Raw genomic sequence first — 17544 nt, 5'->3', positions numbered from 1 at the left:
ACTTTGCTGACAATCGGACGCATAAGCGGCGTATTGCAACGCTCCCATGGCCAGTTGGACTTGAATGCACGCCATACGTGTAGCGGTCTGGGCCTGGAGGCTCATCGATGAAGGCGTGACACATGGGCTGTCTCTTGCAGTCAGGAGGGAGGGTGTGAATGATGCACCTAGGGGTTCTTGTCAGCAAAATATCTGTTTTATGGCTGTCATCTACAGGAGCCAGCGCAGGAGCCAGTCTCTCAGGGCTCCTATTGAACCAAGGAGTACCCACTTTATTCCATTTAAGCCCCATTTAAAGTGAACTTTGCTTTGAGTTATGGTGCAAGCCAGGACATTGGCAGGACAGCAGTGGCATCGACAGCACAGCTTAATAGAGGCTCTTAGAGCTCCGCATTTGCACTCTCTCAACAATATACATCAATCTGTAACATTTGGGAGCTTTTTGGGTGTCTTTATCATCAAATTCTTTCAAAATATTTTAAAATCCGATACAGAGTTCATGTTAAAACTCCCAACATGCTTCCAAAAAAGGAACAGTAACATTAATAACACCAGTAAACAAACAGAAAATTGCTCAAACACTACGTTACTTCAAGAATCTGCCTGTAACCCCGTCATGTGCTCATCCCCTTGGTGGTAGGAAAGGCCTCAGGTCAAGGACTCCAGTTTATAAGTTCCCTTTTTTTATGGCTGCTTTCAAAACTGCAGTAAAGGAAATCCAGAAATAGAGTGGGAACAACACACTAACTCCAATTTTATAGGTTAATCTTGTGAGTTTGGATTTGGCAGCAATTGAACAATAACCTGATTTGGGGAGAGAACGCACTCTTTTACGTAAAGGTTCACACAATTATCCGTGATGTGATCATGCTCAGGGACAGCTGCAGCGCTGTGTTACGAAAGCGTTCAATCATAAGACCATATAGCTGTGTTTTTGTAGACTAAAACACACCAAGGAACTCTGTCCCTTGACAATATAGACTCGCAGCCTCAGGAATGAAGTTCCCAGCTATCTTAGTTCAGTCACAAGACAGTCATGCATGCAAAATATATTCTAGTACATTACCACGAACTCACAAGACTCTCTGAACGAGTCAGATTTAGCTCACGGTTACATAAAAAGATTCATGAATTGTGCTAGTGTGTCTATATTGGTGATAAAAGTTCTAAAAATGTGTTAAGAGGACACAAATACCTGCAGATGATGGATGTGCTGGTTCAACCATGATCACAGCAGCTTCAAAATAAAAAAAAAAGCAGTGCTTTCATTGCCATAAGCATTAATGATTATATATTGTACAAACAGCCAACATGCAGCTTAGGCATCATTAGCTCTTGTTTATGCGTTTACTAATTGGAAATCATAAACCCAATAAAGTGCACGGTTACCAAGCCGCTGCACTTGGAAATGAAACATTAGCCTCCTGCGAACAAGAGCAATGCTTTCAATAAAGGGCTCAGACAAAGGAGTTATGGCTGCGCTACTGTCTTCCTGAATGAGCTCCATGTAATACGCAGTAAGTGGACGGTGAGGTATCGGTTCTTTTATCTGTGTCCATCACAATACCCTCCTCACCTAAGAGAACGTGGAGACATTTCATGGAACAGTTCCAGTGATTCAAAGCATTTAATATGTAGGTCGTAAAGTAAAGGCAGCATTCGCAGCAGAAACTGTGTGTGCAGTGGTTTATGTCCTTATATAGACCTGGTTTACTGTCTGAGAATCTTCCTTGCTGGATCAGAATAAACACTTCTGTCCACCCTTCTGTAAACTTTTTAACCGCTAATTTGGTTTAAATTTAAAATTATGTGCTGGAAATGTTTAATGCCTGCATAATATGGCTATTAATCCTGGTGAAACAGTCGCCTTGCAGGTTTCATTGGCCTCTGAAAGCAGCACGTCAGGACAGCTGATGTTAGCTTAGCATGAAGAGCAAGAGACCTGTCAACTTGCTGCGTCCGCCATGCAGCGGAGGATGTGGCGGGCGCATGCTGCATGAGTATGACAGAGCGGAGTTTGCAAATTCCACTTAAGCACACATGAATCATGCTTGAGACCACTCCAACAGAAGTACAAGGTGCTTTAGTCCAACACAGCATTGCTCAGATCAAATTACATTCAAGAGCAGCAGCGTTTAAGGCCAAAAGTACCTGCATTCACGCTGAAAAGAACATGTTTTTCTATTTATTTCAGCACAAATCGGCCGGTGCCTCGATAGCATCAGGGTAGTGCCAGTATTAGCGCGCATTAGCTGTCACTGACACGATGGCTAACCTGTGCCGGAGCAGCTTAGGTGAGCGTTGACAGCAGTGCAGTGACACACATAAAACTCATCTGCCAGATGGCTCAGGGGGAGGGCTTCGACCAGGGAGCACTTTAATCAATCTGATTAAGGGGAAATGCAGCCTGTATTTTTAGCTTCTCCATGGTAGGCCAGTAGCCATTCATTGAATTTGGTTTCATTAGCTCCTGTGTTTGTCTCTTGGATGGGTGGAGTCATAAAAAAGGGGGTCTGGGCTCCAGATTTAGGGAACCCTGACATATTCCCCATTATCCAGTATTCATGCTACACATTAGTGGAAGAGGCATTTCTACAGTTGCAGCCTTGGTTAGTGACCGGATACAGCTTAATGCCAGGAAGCATCAAGACTTAAACACTAAAATCCCCAAGAGCCCGGGAGATTCCAGTAAACTCTCTTCCAACTGGGACCGGCCAAAACTGATCCGATCTCGCGCATCTGTAAACATTCGGCATAAACTGGCTCCTCGCACTTGTAGTACTGAACAAGGGTGTGCGGAAAAAACCCCAAATACCACCGAAAGTATGAAATAACAGCATTCGTATTGTGTCGAGTGTCCTCACGATAATGAGCGACGCTGTTATTCAACATTTAAACACCTGCATCACGCCAACGAGTGGTTTACACTGCAGTGCACGCCGCCCCCTATTTACACACTAAGACAGTGTAAACACACGCTCTTCCTCTCTTTGACAGACTCGGATGTGAGCCCTCACGCGTCTCTGAGAGCCACGTCTGCCCTGACTCACAGGGCAGACAGGCAGCTGCTTTGCGCTCGCTGTTAAGTTTGCAAATTTGTCGGCGTTCCGTCGGAGTTTTCACCGGATCTGGCTGCAGGTCTGAAATCCGGGGGAGGCTGTTTGTGACTGCAGGTTCTCGTTTGCCTCTGGGACCCTGAATCGCTGCGCTGCAGATGTCTTTCCTCTTGTGCGAGATAGTGAGGGGTTGCCTGGTGTGGGGGGGGGGAGGCAGAAAAACAAAAAACCTGGCCATATGAGGCAATGTTCTCTAGAAGGCCTGAGCCTTTGCATTATTTCACCCAAACAGTTGTTGCACAAGTTCAAGGGGACGCGGAGGAGAAAGACAGAGGGATATTTTGCCCCTAATTTAATGAGCTCGGCTCCACAATCGCCAGCAAATGTGATTTAAGTGTGAAAATTCCAGCCAGGGATTAAAATTCCACGATCAAAGAAGGCAAGCCTGTCCCTTGAATAGGCCTTTTATCTTGATGGCCTCATTCCGACCGTGACACACGCCCGGTCCAGCTTTGGTGCGAGCACATAAGAATAGCTGGCTCCAAATATAAAGGTTGACTCTGAAGAGCTTTAAGAAGCGGAGCGATTCCTTTATGATGCTTTATCGATCAACATTGGGTGCCAATCATACCACAGAGTGTGTGTGTGTGTGGGGGGGGCTAAACAGATTTCTCACATTTTCTGACCCCTACAGCATCAATTATGAACAGGAGAATCTAAAAACAACCTTTGACTTGAATAATGAGCCTTTTAGTGACAGCAGCATTGCAGGATTCGGAGGACTGATTGCTGACATCACAGTCGGCGCATGTGTGTGTGCGTGCGCGCGACTGCCTTTCAAATATCATGAGTTGTGACGCTGCCCTTGTAGAGCCCAAATGATGGATATTAAAGAACATCGCCCCTATTTCCTCATGCGGTGGTGCCACTGGAAACAGCCACAGCCATAAAAGCTGCTTCCCATCTAACCTGTTCTTCCTCTCGTGTTTGTGCCTCTTTTGTTTTGCTCTTTGTATTGTCTTTCTCTCCCTCTCCGATGTCTTTCTTTTGCTAGCTCGTCTCTGTTTGGGGGTTAAATTCTTATGTAATAATCTAGTTCCCCATTGCCTCATGCACGAGTTGCTGGCTGCAGGATGAGCCTCGTCTCTGTGGAACACTTGAGCAGCTCTGCCCAGATTTCTCACTTTATCTTCAGCAGCATGTATAGGCGCAGCCTTTGTTATTCCTTGTTTTATTACTTAATACTTTGGTTCAGAAATATCAGCACTGTTTTATGACATCTAGTTGCATTGAATGTTCCAGTTATGCTTAAAGTGATCCAGAATTGCGCCTTATATACCATATCAGCGCAAATCAGCGCTGACAGAGCCGCCATTATCGTTACGCTGTTGCCTATGCCATTAGCTTAAATGTCTTTTCCCGTACAACAGCGTCATTAAAGGCGAGAAGGCTTTAACCACCAACACTTATCATTAAAGCCACAACACGGCAATGAGAGACAAGAAAAGTGCACAAGAGAAACAACAACAACAACATGTCATGCAAAAAAAGCCCGCGCAGCCACGGAATGGGGAGCTAGCTTTGTGACTCTGTCCGCTGTGGCAAACATCAAAAGCTCAGATGACTCGCGTCAACCTCTGGCGACGCCAAGAAAACAATATAAGTGGTGCCTGAAAATATCAGGACATGAATATTTTGCCCAGATACAGAGAGGAGACAACGAAAACAGCCGCGCTTGACGGACAAATATGAAACTGGGAAGCCGAGGAAATGAAAAAAAAGGCACTGCGGACTTTTATTATGAAATGGGGGCGTTTGGGTGGCAGTTTGCAGGATTTTGTATCCCATAATGCTATCTTTTGCATTATAATAGAGAGTTCCAGATAGCCTTAAATAATGCTTGTGCGGGCTGATTTTTACCCATTGAAGGATTCGCTTGGAGACTCGCTCCAGCAGCAGAAATCAGACCAAATCCAATTCAGATCCGATTTATTTGATGGGCTCTTTCTTTGACTTTGTCCTCTTTTAGTAAAACTGCCCCGTCAGCATATCAGGTTCTGCCTCAAGTGGACGGCAGCCATGATCTAATTCCACTAATGCTGGTGTTTTGCCGTGCGTCTTCTCTGTCTGCGCTGTGGTGACAACAAAAAAAAGTTGAGCTGGCAGCTGATGGGATGCAGGGACAGTCATCATGAAAGCCTGAGATGAGTCAGCAGTGATTTAACCGACCGGATTAATTCCACTCTACTGGAGCGCTACACCTCTGCTATTGTGACCGTCACGTATCCCGATTGGCAATCAAAACGGGCACCAAACGCGACTTTTCTACTATCGTCGTCAGGAGCCGCTGATTTTAGAACGGCGCCATTAAAGTCTTGTTTGATCCGCACTGACGGACTTTAATACGCACCTCTTTCTCCAGTCTTCCTTGTAGTTTTACACTTACAGAAGCTTCCAGGTGTGTCTGGACCAAAGAAACCCGTCATGCCTGATCCTTAACGGCAAAAACATGACTGTTACATTCTTTCTGGAGCCACTGTAAATCTTTTTTCTCCAGCTTATCTGGGAATCAGGAGACGCGTTACTTTCTCCGACAGCAGATGCCTAATTGCCCTCTGTCTGTTCCTCCCTCTTGTTCCCCTCTCCTCTCTCTCCTCTCCCTCCATGTGTGTGTGTGTGTGTGTGTAGAAGTGCGACTGCCTCCTCAGCCTGGAAGCCTTTTCAGCAGACCAGAAGCGCCGCGTGTGTCAGTGCCTAAAGGACAACATCGACAAGCAGCTTCAGCTTCAGAGGAGGGAGCCTCACGTTCCACATTTTGAACAGGTACGACACACACGCGCGCACACACACACACACACACACAGGATAAATCAGTCAACACATGAACACATGGGAATGCATATTTTTGTACGTGCCTACATCACAGCTACCCCATGATCCTCTCACGCTCCCGAGCAGGCAGCCAGTCCCTGACAATTCCCAGCCGCTCAGAACGATTTCCCTCTCTGCTCCTTCGTTTCTCTGGGAAGCTTTAATGCCGCCTTTAATCTGGCTTTAAAAAGTTGAAGAGCTTTGGTTGAGGGCCAACTTAAGCTCTGGAGGGAACAGCCCTCGCTAACGACGTTGCCTTACTTATTACCTCAAGTTCCACCTGACAGGAGGGCACTCATTCACATCTCTGGTCAACCATTGCTGGAAACACAAACTTTACCAGGACCCACGTTTGATATTTGAAAAGCCAACGACTGCGTGGATGACTGCTCCATTTGTAATGTGACCAGCGGGGGGGGGGGGGGGGGCTCCTTTGCAGCATCCTCGCGCTTTTTCAGCAGCTCCTCAGTCACTGTCGCTCAAACAGCACGAGGAATCGTGGATGTCGGGAAATTAGCACGCCGCGACCGAGCATCCACGGAGGGGGACCCGCACCGTTATTTCTATAAAGATTTTACCCACAATTTGGTAAAAAGCACGATCAAAATGTAATGATCAACTTAAAATGGGGGAATATGCACAATTTTTTTCCCCCAATTAAAACCTTGATAAACAACCCCCTTCACATAAGAAGCTGTACGTGTTGCTACATCAACTCAACCTCTAACACAGACGTCACGCGTCAGAGAAGAAGGGCTCATCCCATCACGCCAGAGTCAACGCTAAACCCATCCGGCACGGAGTCTGCTGTGTGTCAGGGAAGCTGACCGTCATGCCCGGCGACGCCCCGGCTGAACCCCCGCGTGTGTCGGGAGGAAGAGAACTTTGATAACAAGAGAACCCGTGACAGCATGTTGGAGAAGAATGCACGTTGGGTTCCATCATGCACACTTCCACCTAATCTAAACTGAAGGGCCCTACTCAGGGCGCGCGGGATCATTAAAATACTCCCTGAGCTTTAACAGCCCTTGTTCACATCGTAGCGTTCTAAAGGGAACACTTGGAGAACATTTAGACACTCAAAGGCTGCCCTTTTTCTCTGAGAGCTAATTGGAACCCCTGACGTGAGCCTGTTTGAGTGCAGAACCTGGTGCAGAACTGGCACATTCCCGTGCAGAGGTGTCGTTATCCCCGTTATGAAGGCAGTCTGGTGCCGTAACGAGGAGAAGAGGGATAAATAGTGATGTGGAGACGTTACAGCTGTTGTACATCGGGGCTTCGAAGCATTTTCATCCTTCCCTTTCTGCATGTGTGATTCCTTTGAGATGAGTGTGTGAGTTTGTTCCCATGACTCTTGATTACAAGAATTTGGCTCTTCCTGAGCCCTGATCAGTCCCTTTAATGTGTTTTGTGTCTAAAATCGGTCATTTTAGCTGCAGATGCGCGTACATGGGTGCACGTTTCCCTCTGTGGTGTTGCTGCATGCTTTCCTTGTGTAGGACTTTTTTAATTGTAGTTTCTTATTAAATGGTAATCTGAATGGCATCCTGGAGGCAGAGGAGCGCATGCTTAATCATAACATTTAACATCTTGACAAAGTAGTTCACTTTTGATTGCGTTTCTGTGGAGACCCTTCCAGGCAAATGGTTTGTGTTCAGTCAACCTCAAGTGTGTTTAATTATATGCAAATTAGCTTAGCCATGCATGTACGATATAAAAAGAATGCTTTTCTTTAGCGTGCTGGTTTCTGCACAGTTTTACTCCATATCGTGTTTATAATCTAGCTTTAACTGAGAAAGCGGTGTTCTCCCGTTGGATTTATTCACAGGCGGCCAGCAGCTGGGTAAACACATGAAAACAAGTATAAATCTGAAGCGTTCAGCACAAATCATGCAGAGACGCAAATGTTTTTCCTTAAATTAAACATTAAACATCCGCCCCTTCTCCCATCGTGTTCCATTTACTCAGCACACATTTATTCCCCTATACATCTTCATTTGGCCCATGTTTTATTGCCACATGTGGGGCACGTTTGCCTCCGTGCACCGGCTAGATTCTTCACTGTGACTAAAGACCGCAGCAAAGCAGCTTTAGCAAATCACCTATTGACGCGGGCGTTTCTCTGCTGTCAGAGACTCTATTTGTGCTGCCGTTCGGGTTCTCGGGTAAATCCACACCTAGCTGATGCGAGCACTTCCACAGGCGCGTTGAACTGATCCAGTTTTGTTGCTTTGTCAGTTCAAGCATTCTCAGATGGCGGTGATGCTAGCAGCGGCATTAGCCGCGGATGTTAATTATAGAGGTTATTAGAAACTTTCTACTTTGTCATCAATTTATTTAGATACTCCTGCGCAGTTTTTAACCTTAATTAGCCTCCAGCTACAGTGTTACTGGTTTATCAGAGGAATATGAAGGATTTGGGGCTAACAGCTGTGACCCCGGAAGTGTGCGACCTTTTTCCACGCATGCATCGTTTGGTCTGAGTGAGCTGTTAAGATGCCGGGCGAATACACGAACGAGTGTGTTCAGCTGCACACACTCAAATGGGAATAATAGCAGTACCGGCTCGTTCGGAAACGACGGCCTCGCTTCATCGGGCGACATTTGGCATGTGACAAGCTGCGGTGGCGCTGACGGTCATCCTCCTTCGGAGGATGAAAGCAAATCTGTGGCGAAATGGGCCCAAATTTTCCACACGCGAGCGTTGGCTCACACGAGGACGGCTGCTGCTGCTAATGAATAAAGAGTCTGTGTTGGGGTTCAGAGACGACTTGTTCGCCCCTGCTCTCTTTCTCTCGCCGTCTCATCTAACATTTATGAGTCTCAGTTCCTGCAGCCGTAGCAGCGATGGAAGGAGCAGCACAATAAAGGACAACGGCCCGTTTTGTGCCTTGCCTCCCTGCTGTTTTTCTGCTGAAAAGTTTTTTTTTTTTACCCCTCTAAAAGAGAATGTGCATCATATGAGAAGAGATCTTACCACGAAGGCGCGCTGAATCTTAAACGCCAAAATAAGCTCAGTCAGACCCTATGTTCAGCTCAGTTCAGCCGATCCCAATGCTGAATAATTAAAGTTTCCCCCTATTCCTCATAATTCCGCCCAGTTCTAACCACAGCTCCAGCACTTTGGCGAATGCTTCCTGTGTCCATATGATAGATGCTGTTTGGGCTACGGGCACTTATTAACGATGCTCAAACCGGAGTCTGTTTACTGCAGTCATCAATATTTATCAGCTGTAGTCTAAATCAGTGGTCAAATGTCTCACTGGGAGACGGAAGAAGTGCATTTGAGCTCAGATCTCCAGCATCAACAAAACAAAAAAAACACTCCACCTGTGAGGAATGTGGCGATGCAGAAGGAAGAGAAGTAGCTCAGACTACTTGGTTCCCGTGCACACCCATCTGGTTCTTCAAGACAATCTGCAGTGCTCTGATTGGCCAGCAGGGGCGCATCACTCTTGAGCATCAACAGAAAATGGAACCTTCAAATATCCCTTCAAACGCTCCGGACAGAAAGTGAGACGCACAATGCCGATCGGTTGACTGAGCTATACCTTTTAATGGAAATGCCGCTGGGCTGCATTAATGTTGCGCCGCACGTTGAAAGGTCGCCGAGTCAAGAGTTCATTTCCTCTGCGTGTCCACGGAGATATCAACAAGATGTTGCAGTTTAGATAACACTCGTCCAACTTGATATGACCGTGGGACAACACAAATGCAAATATTTACAGTCTCCACGTGATTTTGGCAACTTTGTGAAGTGTGAGCCCACACGGACACACACGATTGTGCTTCTAGCCTTGTGAGGACTCGAGGGATATACATTCCCCAGCCCCTTTTCCTACCTGAACATTTTAAACTTGAACCTCAAAACCAAGTTTCAACACTTAAACCCCCCTTTAAAGATGAAACGCCCTCACTTCCCTACTTGTGAAGTGGTCCCCATTATGTGATGAATACCAGAACACACACACACACACACACACACACACACACACTCAGACTAGCACTCACACTTGGTGCTATTCTGGGATGTGTTTTGGAGGGTGCGACATTCAAATTTAGAACTTGTTCCCAGCGGATATGAGGGACCAATCTGAAGCCCTCTTTTTACGCCCGCTGCCTTCATTCAAGCTCAGCGATTATTTACGAGATCGCTCTCCGCTCTCTAATGAGGCCTTAAAAATAATTTATTGGCCCTCTGCGTCAATGTTTACGTCCACACATGTGGACACGTGCGTTGGATTTCTGTGTCTGTGAGTGTCAGTAAACCTCACGGAGCTGTTTTGAGGCTGGAACCCCAGACTGTCTGCAACACTCCAGCTCAGTAAATCAACTTACAAGACATCTCGTCAGCGTCTGGAGAGTCGGTGCCTTTCGCCTTATTGTTCCGCCGTTGTCAACTCATCGGCGACACGGTGGCCAGCACCCGAATCTTCGTTAAACGATAACGAACCCGACGTGTCGCCCGCTGCCGAGCAGGGAAGTCTTGTTGGAAAATAAAGCAGCTGTTCTACGGATGCAACATTCAGCTGTGCTTTTTGTTGGTTCCGCGTCCGTCCCTGGCGAGGCTTTAATCTAATTATCCAGCTCGTCTCAGGATCGCTCTCCACCTTTTTACCCGTTTCCGGATTATCCAGGATTTTAAATATCAATGACTGGATTAAAGGCCGCTGACATCAAAAACACATTTGGAGCTCTGGTGTTCTGATTGTACTCATTTATCTATTGAAGCGCCACGGTTCCCCCTGCTTTACTGCTTTCTACTGCATCACGTGACTAAGCAGTCTCTAAATCTGCCGTTTACATAATTCTGAGCTGCAAACCGCTGCAGGGAGGCGTGCGGCCTCTATTAACAGAGCAGACGATTTAAACTCCTCTTTCCACTCTACCTCCGTTTCCCCATCTAATCCACCGATCAAACCATTCACCTTATTCCTCCCCAGCTTCGGCACGCCCAGAGCCCCCTCCCGGATGTTATTCATTGTGGTCTGTAGTGGAGGATTAATTCCCTGCTCTCCCTTTAAACATTAATGATTTCCCTTCTGATGGAGTCGTGTTTGGCTTTATTTTAGCTCACCTTTAACTATTCATAACTGAGTTATATAACAGCAATTATACACAGAGAAGCAGCCAGCGAAAGGCACCCGGTCGGTCTGGAGAAGGTGCACATGGCTTCCATTCACTGCCAGTATTAATTACGCACGTGGCAGTTATCCTGAAAAATGACTGTCGCTCCGCCGTGCGTGCAATAGAGTCGGGATAATGGCGTAAAGTGCCGACAAAAGACGACTGGCAGTAATGACATGTTGAAAGATCTCTGAAACAGGAAGCAGAGAAAATCCCCGGAGCCGAAAGCTATAAAATCTTTCATTTAGTTGACAATTAACAGCAGTTGTAATAAGAAAAAGTCACTATTGTTAAAGCCATTTGGCATTAGTTTGAGATCAAATCTGGTTATTTGCTTATTTGTTCCTCCAAGTGTTGTGTGTGTGTGTGTGTGTGTGTGTGTGTTTGTGATCTTATAGTTGCAACAGAGCAATTTCTAAAAATAGCTCTCCGAGGTGGAGAGACAGGACAAAGACAGGGAGAAAAAGAGGGAGAAAGAAAGAGGAGAAGACAAAGGACAGCGACTGGCTCCCATGTCTCCGGAGAGTTGAGCCGCATTTGGTGTTTTCATCTCCGTCGCTCCCGCTACATTTTAACACATGACGCTTCTTTTTCCCACTTCCTCCTCCTCCTCCTCCTCGCCCCGATTCCATCTGTCTTCATTTCCCCTCCTTCATCATATTCCTCTTTCCCACCTCTCTCTCTCTCTTGCTCCCTCTCTCATCTTTGCTCACACATTGCCACGCACGGTACCACCGGGCTGATGGGGGAGCGAAAGCAACAACAGATGAGAAGCAGAGCGAGGAGGAGAAGAGAGCTCTGACCCATCCTGAGGAAAACTAATCACACATGGTCACACTGGATTAGATTAGCAGTGTGTGTGTATTTACACTGCATGCGTGCTCTCTGAGCCTGTGGATGAACTATTTGCTGAGCTCTGGGACGCAACCCCAATAACAGCTCACTTGCACACATAAAGGAGGCGAGCGCGCACCCAGATGCCCGTATCTAAGGTAATGTACGCTCTATTCTCCACTGGTATGAAGGTCAGACCGGGAGCTCTGTCTGGTTGTTGAGATTACGCCTGCTGTTGTGTGAGTTTCGGTGCTCTGTAGCCTCGGTCGCCCGCGGGGCTCCTCACTGTTGTGTTCAGCGCTGAACTTCTCTTTGAATATTTCTGGCTTGTGCATTAAATTAGTGCTGATTTATTTCTTGGGGGGGTTGTCTGTGAGATCTGTGAGAGCACCGTGGTTCCTGCTGCCGCTAATGATGATGATGATGATGATGAAGGTGATGACGATGATGGAATAAAAACAATAATCAACAATAATTCAGTCCCAGTTAATAATGAAAGAACACACACTGGCACCCTGGAGCCGATTAGCATGAGTTTGTCATCACATTGAAGTAACTACATTCTGTGTGTGTGTGTGTGTGTGTGTGTGTGTGTGTGTGTGTCCAAATCTGCTGCTAGCGACATCATTGTACCTCCAGATCAAACACATGGCCCTGATGTTTATTTGTGTGACATATGTCACATTCCTTTATCATCTATGTGTCAGGTAGAAAATCCTTTGACCTCTGCAGGTCAGACATAAAAGAACAAGCAAAAAACCAGCCCGGCTGGCTTCAGGTAAAGCGCCGTCGCTCCGCTTAGGCGTGTGAGCGACTCGCTGCCGTACTTTGACCTCCGCAACTCTTTATTGCGCAGCGTTCGACAGTTGTCCTTATCGCCTGGCATCGGAACTTTATGAGATGTGGCTTATCTGCGCTGGCATGCTCGGAGGAAATGGAATGGAAACACGTCAGATTCGAATCCACCTCTGCTGCTGTTTGCAGTCTTTCCCAGTCAAAACAGGCAGCCGCGACAGCTCCGTTCTATTAAAATTCTTTCGAACGGATCAACAGCAACGATAAATGAGTTCTTCTTTGGCCCCGCCCCCTTTCCCCTCCATCATTCCTGTCCTGCTCTGAATCAAAACTCCATTTATCTCCTCTGCTGACTTTGATTTAAAACGTAGAACCCACAGGCTGTAACTTCCTTCTTGCGGCAGCCAGAACCTGTTGCTGACGTTCTGACAGGCTTTGCCCTTCCGGTCGATCCATTAAAGCTGGACAACCGTCCCCACCTGACAGGACAGGAGTGCTAGCACTGCTGGTAAACAGCAGAGAGGCGTTGTTCCTGCCTGGGGCGTGGCTACGTGGAGGTTATATATATACCAGCACGTATGGATAAATGAACACGGCCCTACAATAGACATTGTCCTTTGTGTGCATCGTGCTTCCAGTGGGACTCGGCTAGAGCGGATTAATGTCCTTAAAAGGGGAAAGAAAGGGCGGAGGTGATACATGTGGACACAATTAGATAAACAGTGCCCCGTGTGCTCATATATTGTGTGTTGGACAATATTTACAGAAGAAAAAAAACGCAAGGAACAATTAGTGCCCGTCCATCAAACGTGCACATATATGCTGGTCTTTCTTAGCTCTCGGTGCTCATTTGTCTCCCCCCTCATTATCTCCGTCTCCTCCCTCTGCTTCTTTCTTTCTCACTTGTTTGTGCAGCTTCAGAGTCTACCTTCTCAGCCTCTTGGGCAATCCCTCTCTCTCTCTCTTCCCTCTCTCTCTCTCTCTCACTCCGTGTGTGTGTGCATAGTTCATTTGGCCTAGCCCACACTAGCAGAATCACACACAGCCAACCGGCCGCAAACACTCACATTCCAGTTTGACAAAGGAAGTAGGCCACTTTCATAGGGATGTGTGGAGCGCCCGACTCTGTCTTAAGTGGATTCTAACCTGGAACTGCTTCCTCTCACCAGGTACGATGAACAAACCATGGTCTCTTTTCCTTTTTTTTTTTTTTTGTCGTCCATATGAAGTTGATTTTTACGTCCGGGTTTTTAGCGGAAATGAGTTTTATGATGCTTGTCTTTCACTTCGGAGGGGGAGAAATGTGTTTTTTTTTTTTCATTTCATGCTGCTGTGGGGCAGGGAGTGGTTTAGTCACATGCGAACATGTTGGATAGATGAGGAGATGTGAGGAGAGATAGCGGGAGGCAATAAAGCCGTATTTATCAGCAGACATCTTTATGACAGACTCATGTGAGGAGTTGGACGTATATTGCCGCGTGCTATTTTTAAAGTGCGTGAAACCTCCTCCCGCTTGGTGGTATCGCGCGTCTTTCCCGCCGCGGTGAGCGAGAGTTGACGTACGCGCTCCGGGAACGACAGGTTGTTACGCTGCTTTGTTTTGGTGCTTCGACTTCAGTCGTTCCTGCTCTGGCTGGAGGCCAGCGAGGCGAGGTGGCGGAGCTGTGGGGCGAGACGCACGGGGAGGACGGACGAGTGCCACAGCTGAGGTGAAAGGTGTAGGAGGACAGAAGAGATGGGACCACATGGGGGGGTCAAAGTGAGACGGATCAGAACTGTTTGTGGCGACGCCCACTCCTTTTCTAGGGAATCGTATGTTCAGACTACGCTGGCTGACTTCAGTGACACGATGATCAATAGTATTTAGGTGCACACATGCCGGTCACGCTCACGCAGTTTCTCACTCAGCAGACAAAACACAAACTCGACTCGGGAGGCAAAAGCCAAATGCATCTCCTCCCCGCTCCGGGAGGCAGACAAACACTCACTGGCCACAGAAGGCGTCTCTGTCCACTCCTGACGTGAAGGCCTCCCTCTGTCCTTCAGTGGTCACATTGTCGTCACACGCTCGGTTGCCTCAATGGGTTGCTTTTTAGGGTTTTTTTTTTGTTTTTTCTCCCTCCCTGAGCTCCAAGCTTCCATTAATGCTTTCGCATCTTTGGGAGTGACGTCTGAAGCCCGTCTCCGGCGCCGTCTCCGGCGCTGCTGGTCTGTGTGGGAGAACAAAGGGTCTGACTGAGTGGAAGTTGTGTTCCGGAGGGAGAGAACTACGACATTAACGCACCGGTTCTCAGCAGGAAAAGGCCCTGCGGTCCTGATGGGGAGATAATTCATGCTAATAAATTGCAGTTGCGTCCTCGGCATCTCTCCAGCGCTCCTGCAACGTATCGATCCCCATCATTGCGCTCTTGGCTGCAGATGTCCTGCTGTGCAGGAGTGCAGGGGTGAACCTCTCCGAGCGCTTCCTGATGCGTTGCCTTCCTGATGTTCCTGGATTTACAGGCCTCGCTCCTCCGCTTCGATCCCCTCCACATCGACGCTCGCCCGTCCCTCCTGGTCACACCGGAGGGCTCCTCCGTAATTGACCATTACCGTCGCGGCGCTGCTCTCTGGATGAAACGGGGGGTTGACCAGATGGGCGCATCGTGGCGCATGTAATGAGGTCATTCAAAAATCGATCGTCTATACAGCGGTAGAGGCTCCTCAGCCTGCCGATCAGCGTAGCCGTTACGTGTCCAAACGGGCCTGATGTATATTTGGCGTGATGGACAGAAACGTACCCGCTTTATTTATCCACAGAGAGGCAGCCAACGCCGCGCTGTCGCCGTGTCCTACGCAGCTTTTTGATGATTACAGCAATGCGAAGAGAGACCCGCGCATGTTTTCATAACAGCGGTCAGAGCAAACTGACATCCCGGGCTGGGCCGCGGAATAATGAGATCCCATGAAATATAAACAAGTCGGCCCACTTTGAAGGAATTAAGAAGCAGCCTCGCCCTCTTTTATGAATAAAAATAGACTGCGCTTCTCTCCTGGGCACCTTTAACCTTCTGATATATCAATAGTCAAACTGCTTGTTTTGTGTCCGTGATGTCAGCGTGGGGAGGTTCTGAGCTTGTGATGGTGTCCTTGTTGCTAAAACCACCTGTTTGTGGAGGACTCAGGGCCCCATGCGGCTCTCAGGAGAGTCAGAGTTCAAAAATGAAGGCACAGAAGCAAAAATGTGCAGATGGAATATGACTGAAATGCTCAAGCGAAGCAAACTGGGTCAGAGTTGCCGCAGAGAGATTAGCGGTGATTTAGCGTCTCCCCCGGAACGGTGTCTCGGCTTCAAGGCGTCTGTTAGCTCAGAACGCCAAAGTGGAGGGTAAACAAGAGTGATGCGTGTGCGGTGATGTCACCCTGCATATTGACCACGCGGTGAGAGGAGAGAGAGGGCGTGGCCAAGGCAGAAAGGACGCATCCGTTTGAATGGGAAGCCTAGATTTGAAACAGCGTCGCTAATCAGCCGAGGCAGGTTTTATCAGAGCCGGGGGGGTGTAAAGGCGGAGGCTGATAGACCGGGGCAGAGGCAGGAAGTCGATGGCATCTTGCGCCCAAAAAAGGAAATTAAAAAAAGGAGAGCATGTATGGAGAGAGATAAAACGAGGCCTCCGAGGGGGGCGAGACTCGGTTCAAAGGTAGAAAGTCTACTGTAGACGGGCTCTCCAGGGATGCCACGGCAACCATCCCAGCACACGTGGCTGTCTCTAACACTCGAAGAGGTTCAGCATTTCCCCCCTTCTAATAACTTCCCATCAAAATAAAAGTCAAGGACCGAATTAAATGAACTGTTGTAATATGATCCAGCCCGGCCCGGGAGACGTGTCCACGTGTACGTCAGAGAGTCAGGATGGACGTGTCCTGCTTCCTCTTCTGTGTCATTACGTCCACTGTCTCTCCTCCTCCAGTCTGCTTGTCTCGTCCACTTTGCATCTTCACTACAGCCCATTTAGCGCTGCTCTCTGCCCCCTCCCAGCGTAACCGATGCCAGAAATGCATCGCGTTGAATCATTGATGACTTCTTCTCGTGCACGTGCACGTGTGACCGAGTGCGTCGTTTGCTTTCTGTCGCCCGCCGACTGAAAAGATAACGGAAAAACACGTTAGCCAATGTTTCATTTGAAATGAGGACGGGCCCCGACCGGCGGATCTGCTTGGCGTGCGCTCGCCGCGGGGGCTGCAGGGAGGATCTGACAGGACAGGTGGCTCCATTGTGTCTGAAGCCATGTTTTCAGGTCAGTGGTTTATGTGCAGAAGAAGACGGGAAAGCTGCCCGTTTGGATCTACGTAGAAGATGGATTGAAAATTACACATTTATCCCCGGAGCCTTAAATTGTCCGCAGAGGCCTCGTAAAAATGTCAGAATTTTCTGGCAGTGACTCATTGTTCCACCTCGGACCACCACGAGGAAGCGTGCGTACCCGGGAAGGGGGGTGGGGGGGTGGGGGGGCATTTGAATCTAAAAATACTCCACGTGCACCTCGGTGGAAGACTGAGGACCATTTAGACAGGATCAGGATCATTTAGACTGGGCAGGTTAGGAGGGACCCAGAGCAACGAGGGGTCGGGCTCACCTCCGGGCGCCTGAGCATATCTGTGAACATCAAGGCCGTTTTAGGCTAAATCGGGAGACCTGAGTCACTATTTCAGGCTCAGACGCTTCGCTGTGGCCAAAGTCAGGAAAAAGTGACTGGAGCACCAGGGTCTGGGAAAAATAATGACAAGTCCTCATGGAATACATAATAGGTATTTAGTGGGTTTTATATTTAGGAGTTTGTTGGAACTGTCAGCTGTTCATCCAAATTTTAGAGTCTAAACA

The 17544-nt window shown here is 47.9% G+C and overlaps 1 protein-coding gene across 7 annotated transcripts in view; it reads left to right on the top strand.

Moving 5' to 3' along the window:
* rgs3a (regulator of G protein signaling 3a) overlaps nucleotides 1-17544 on the top strand; it is a 70821-nt gene that overhangs the window by 31019 nt on the left and 22258 nt on the right. For all 7 annotated transcript variants that reach the window (XM_057019908.1, XM_057019907.1, XM_057019906.1 and 4 more), the window contains one exon: nucleotides 5745-5879. In XM_057019908.1, the coding sequence (XP_056875888.1) occupies nucleotides 5745-5879 (135 nt within the window). The remainder of the gene's footprint in view (nucleotides 1-5744; nucleotides 5880-17544) is intronic.

Source organism: Takifugu flavidus, chromosome 20 (assembly GCF_003711565.1).
Source record: "Takifugu flavidus isolate HTHZ2018 chromosome 20, ASM371156v2, whole genome shotgun sequence".
NCBI classification, from domain to species: Eukaryota; Metazoa; Chordata; class Actinopteri; order Tetraodontiformes; family Tetraodontidae; genus Takifugu; species Takifugu flavidus.
This window is presented reverse-complemented; position numbering and strand designations above follow the sequence as displayed.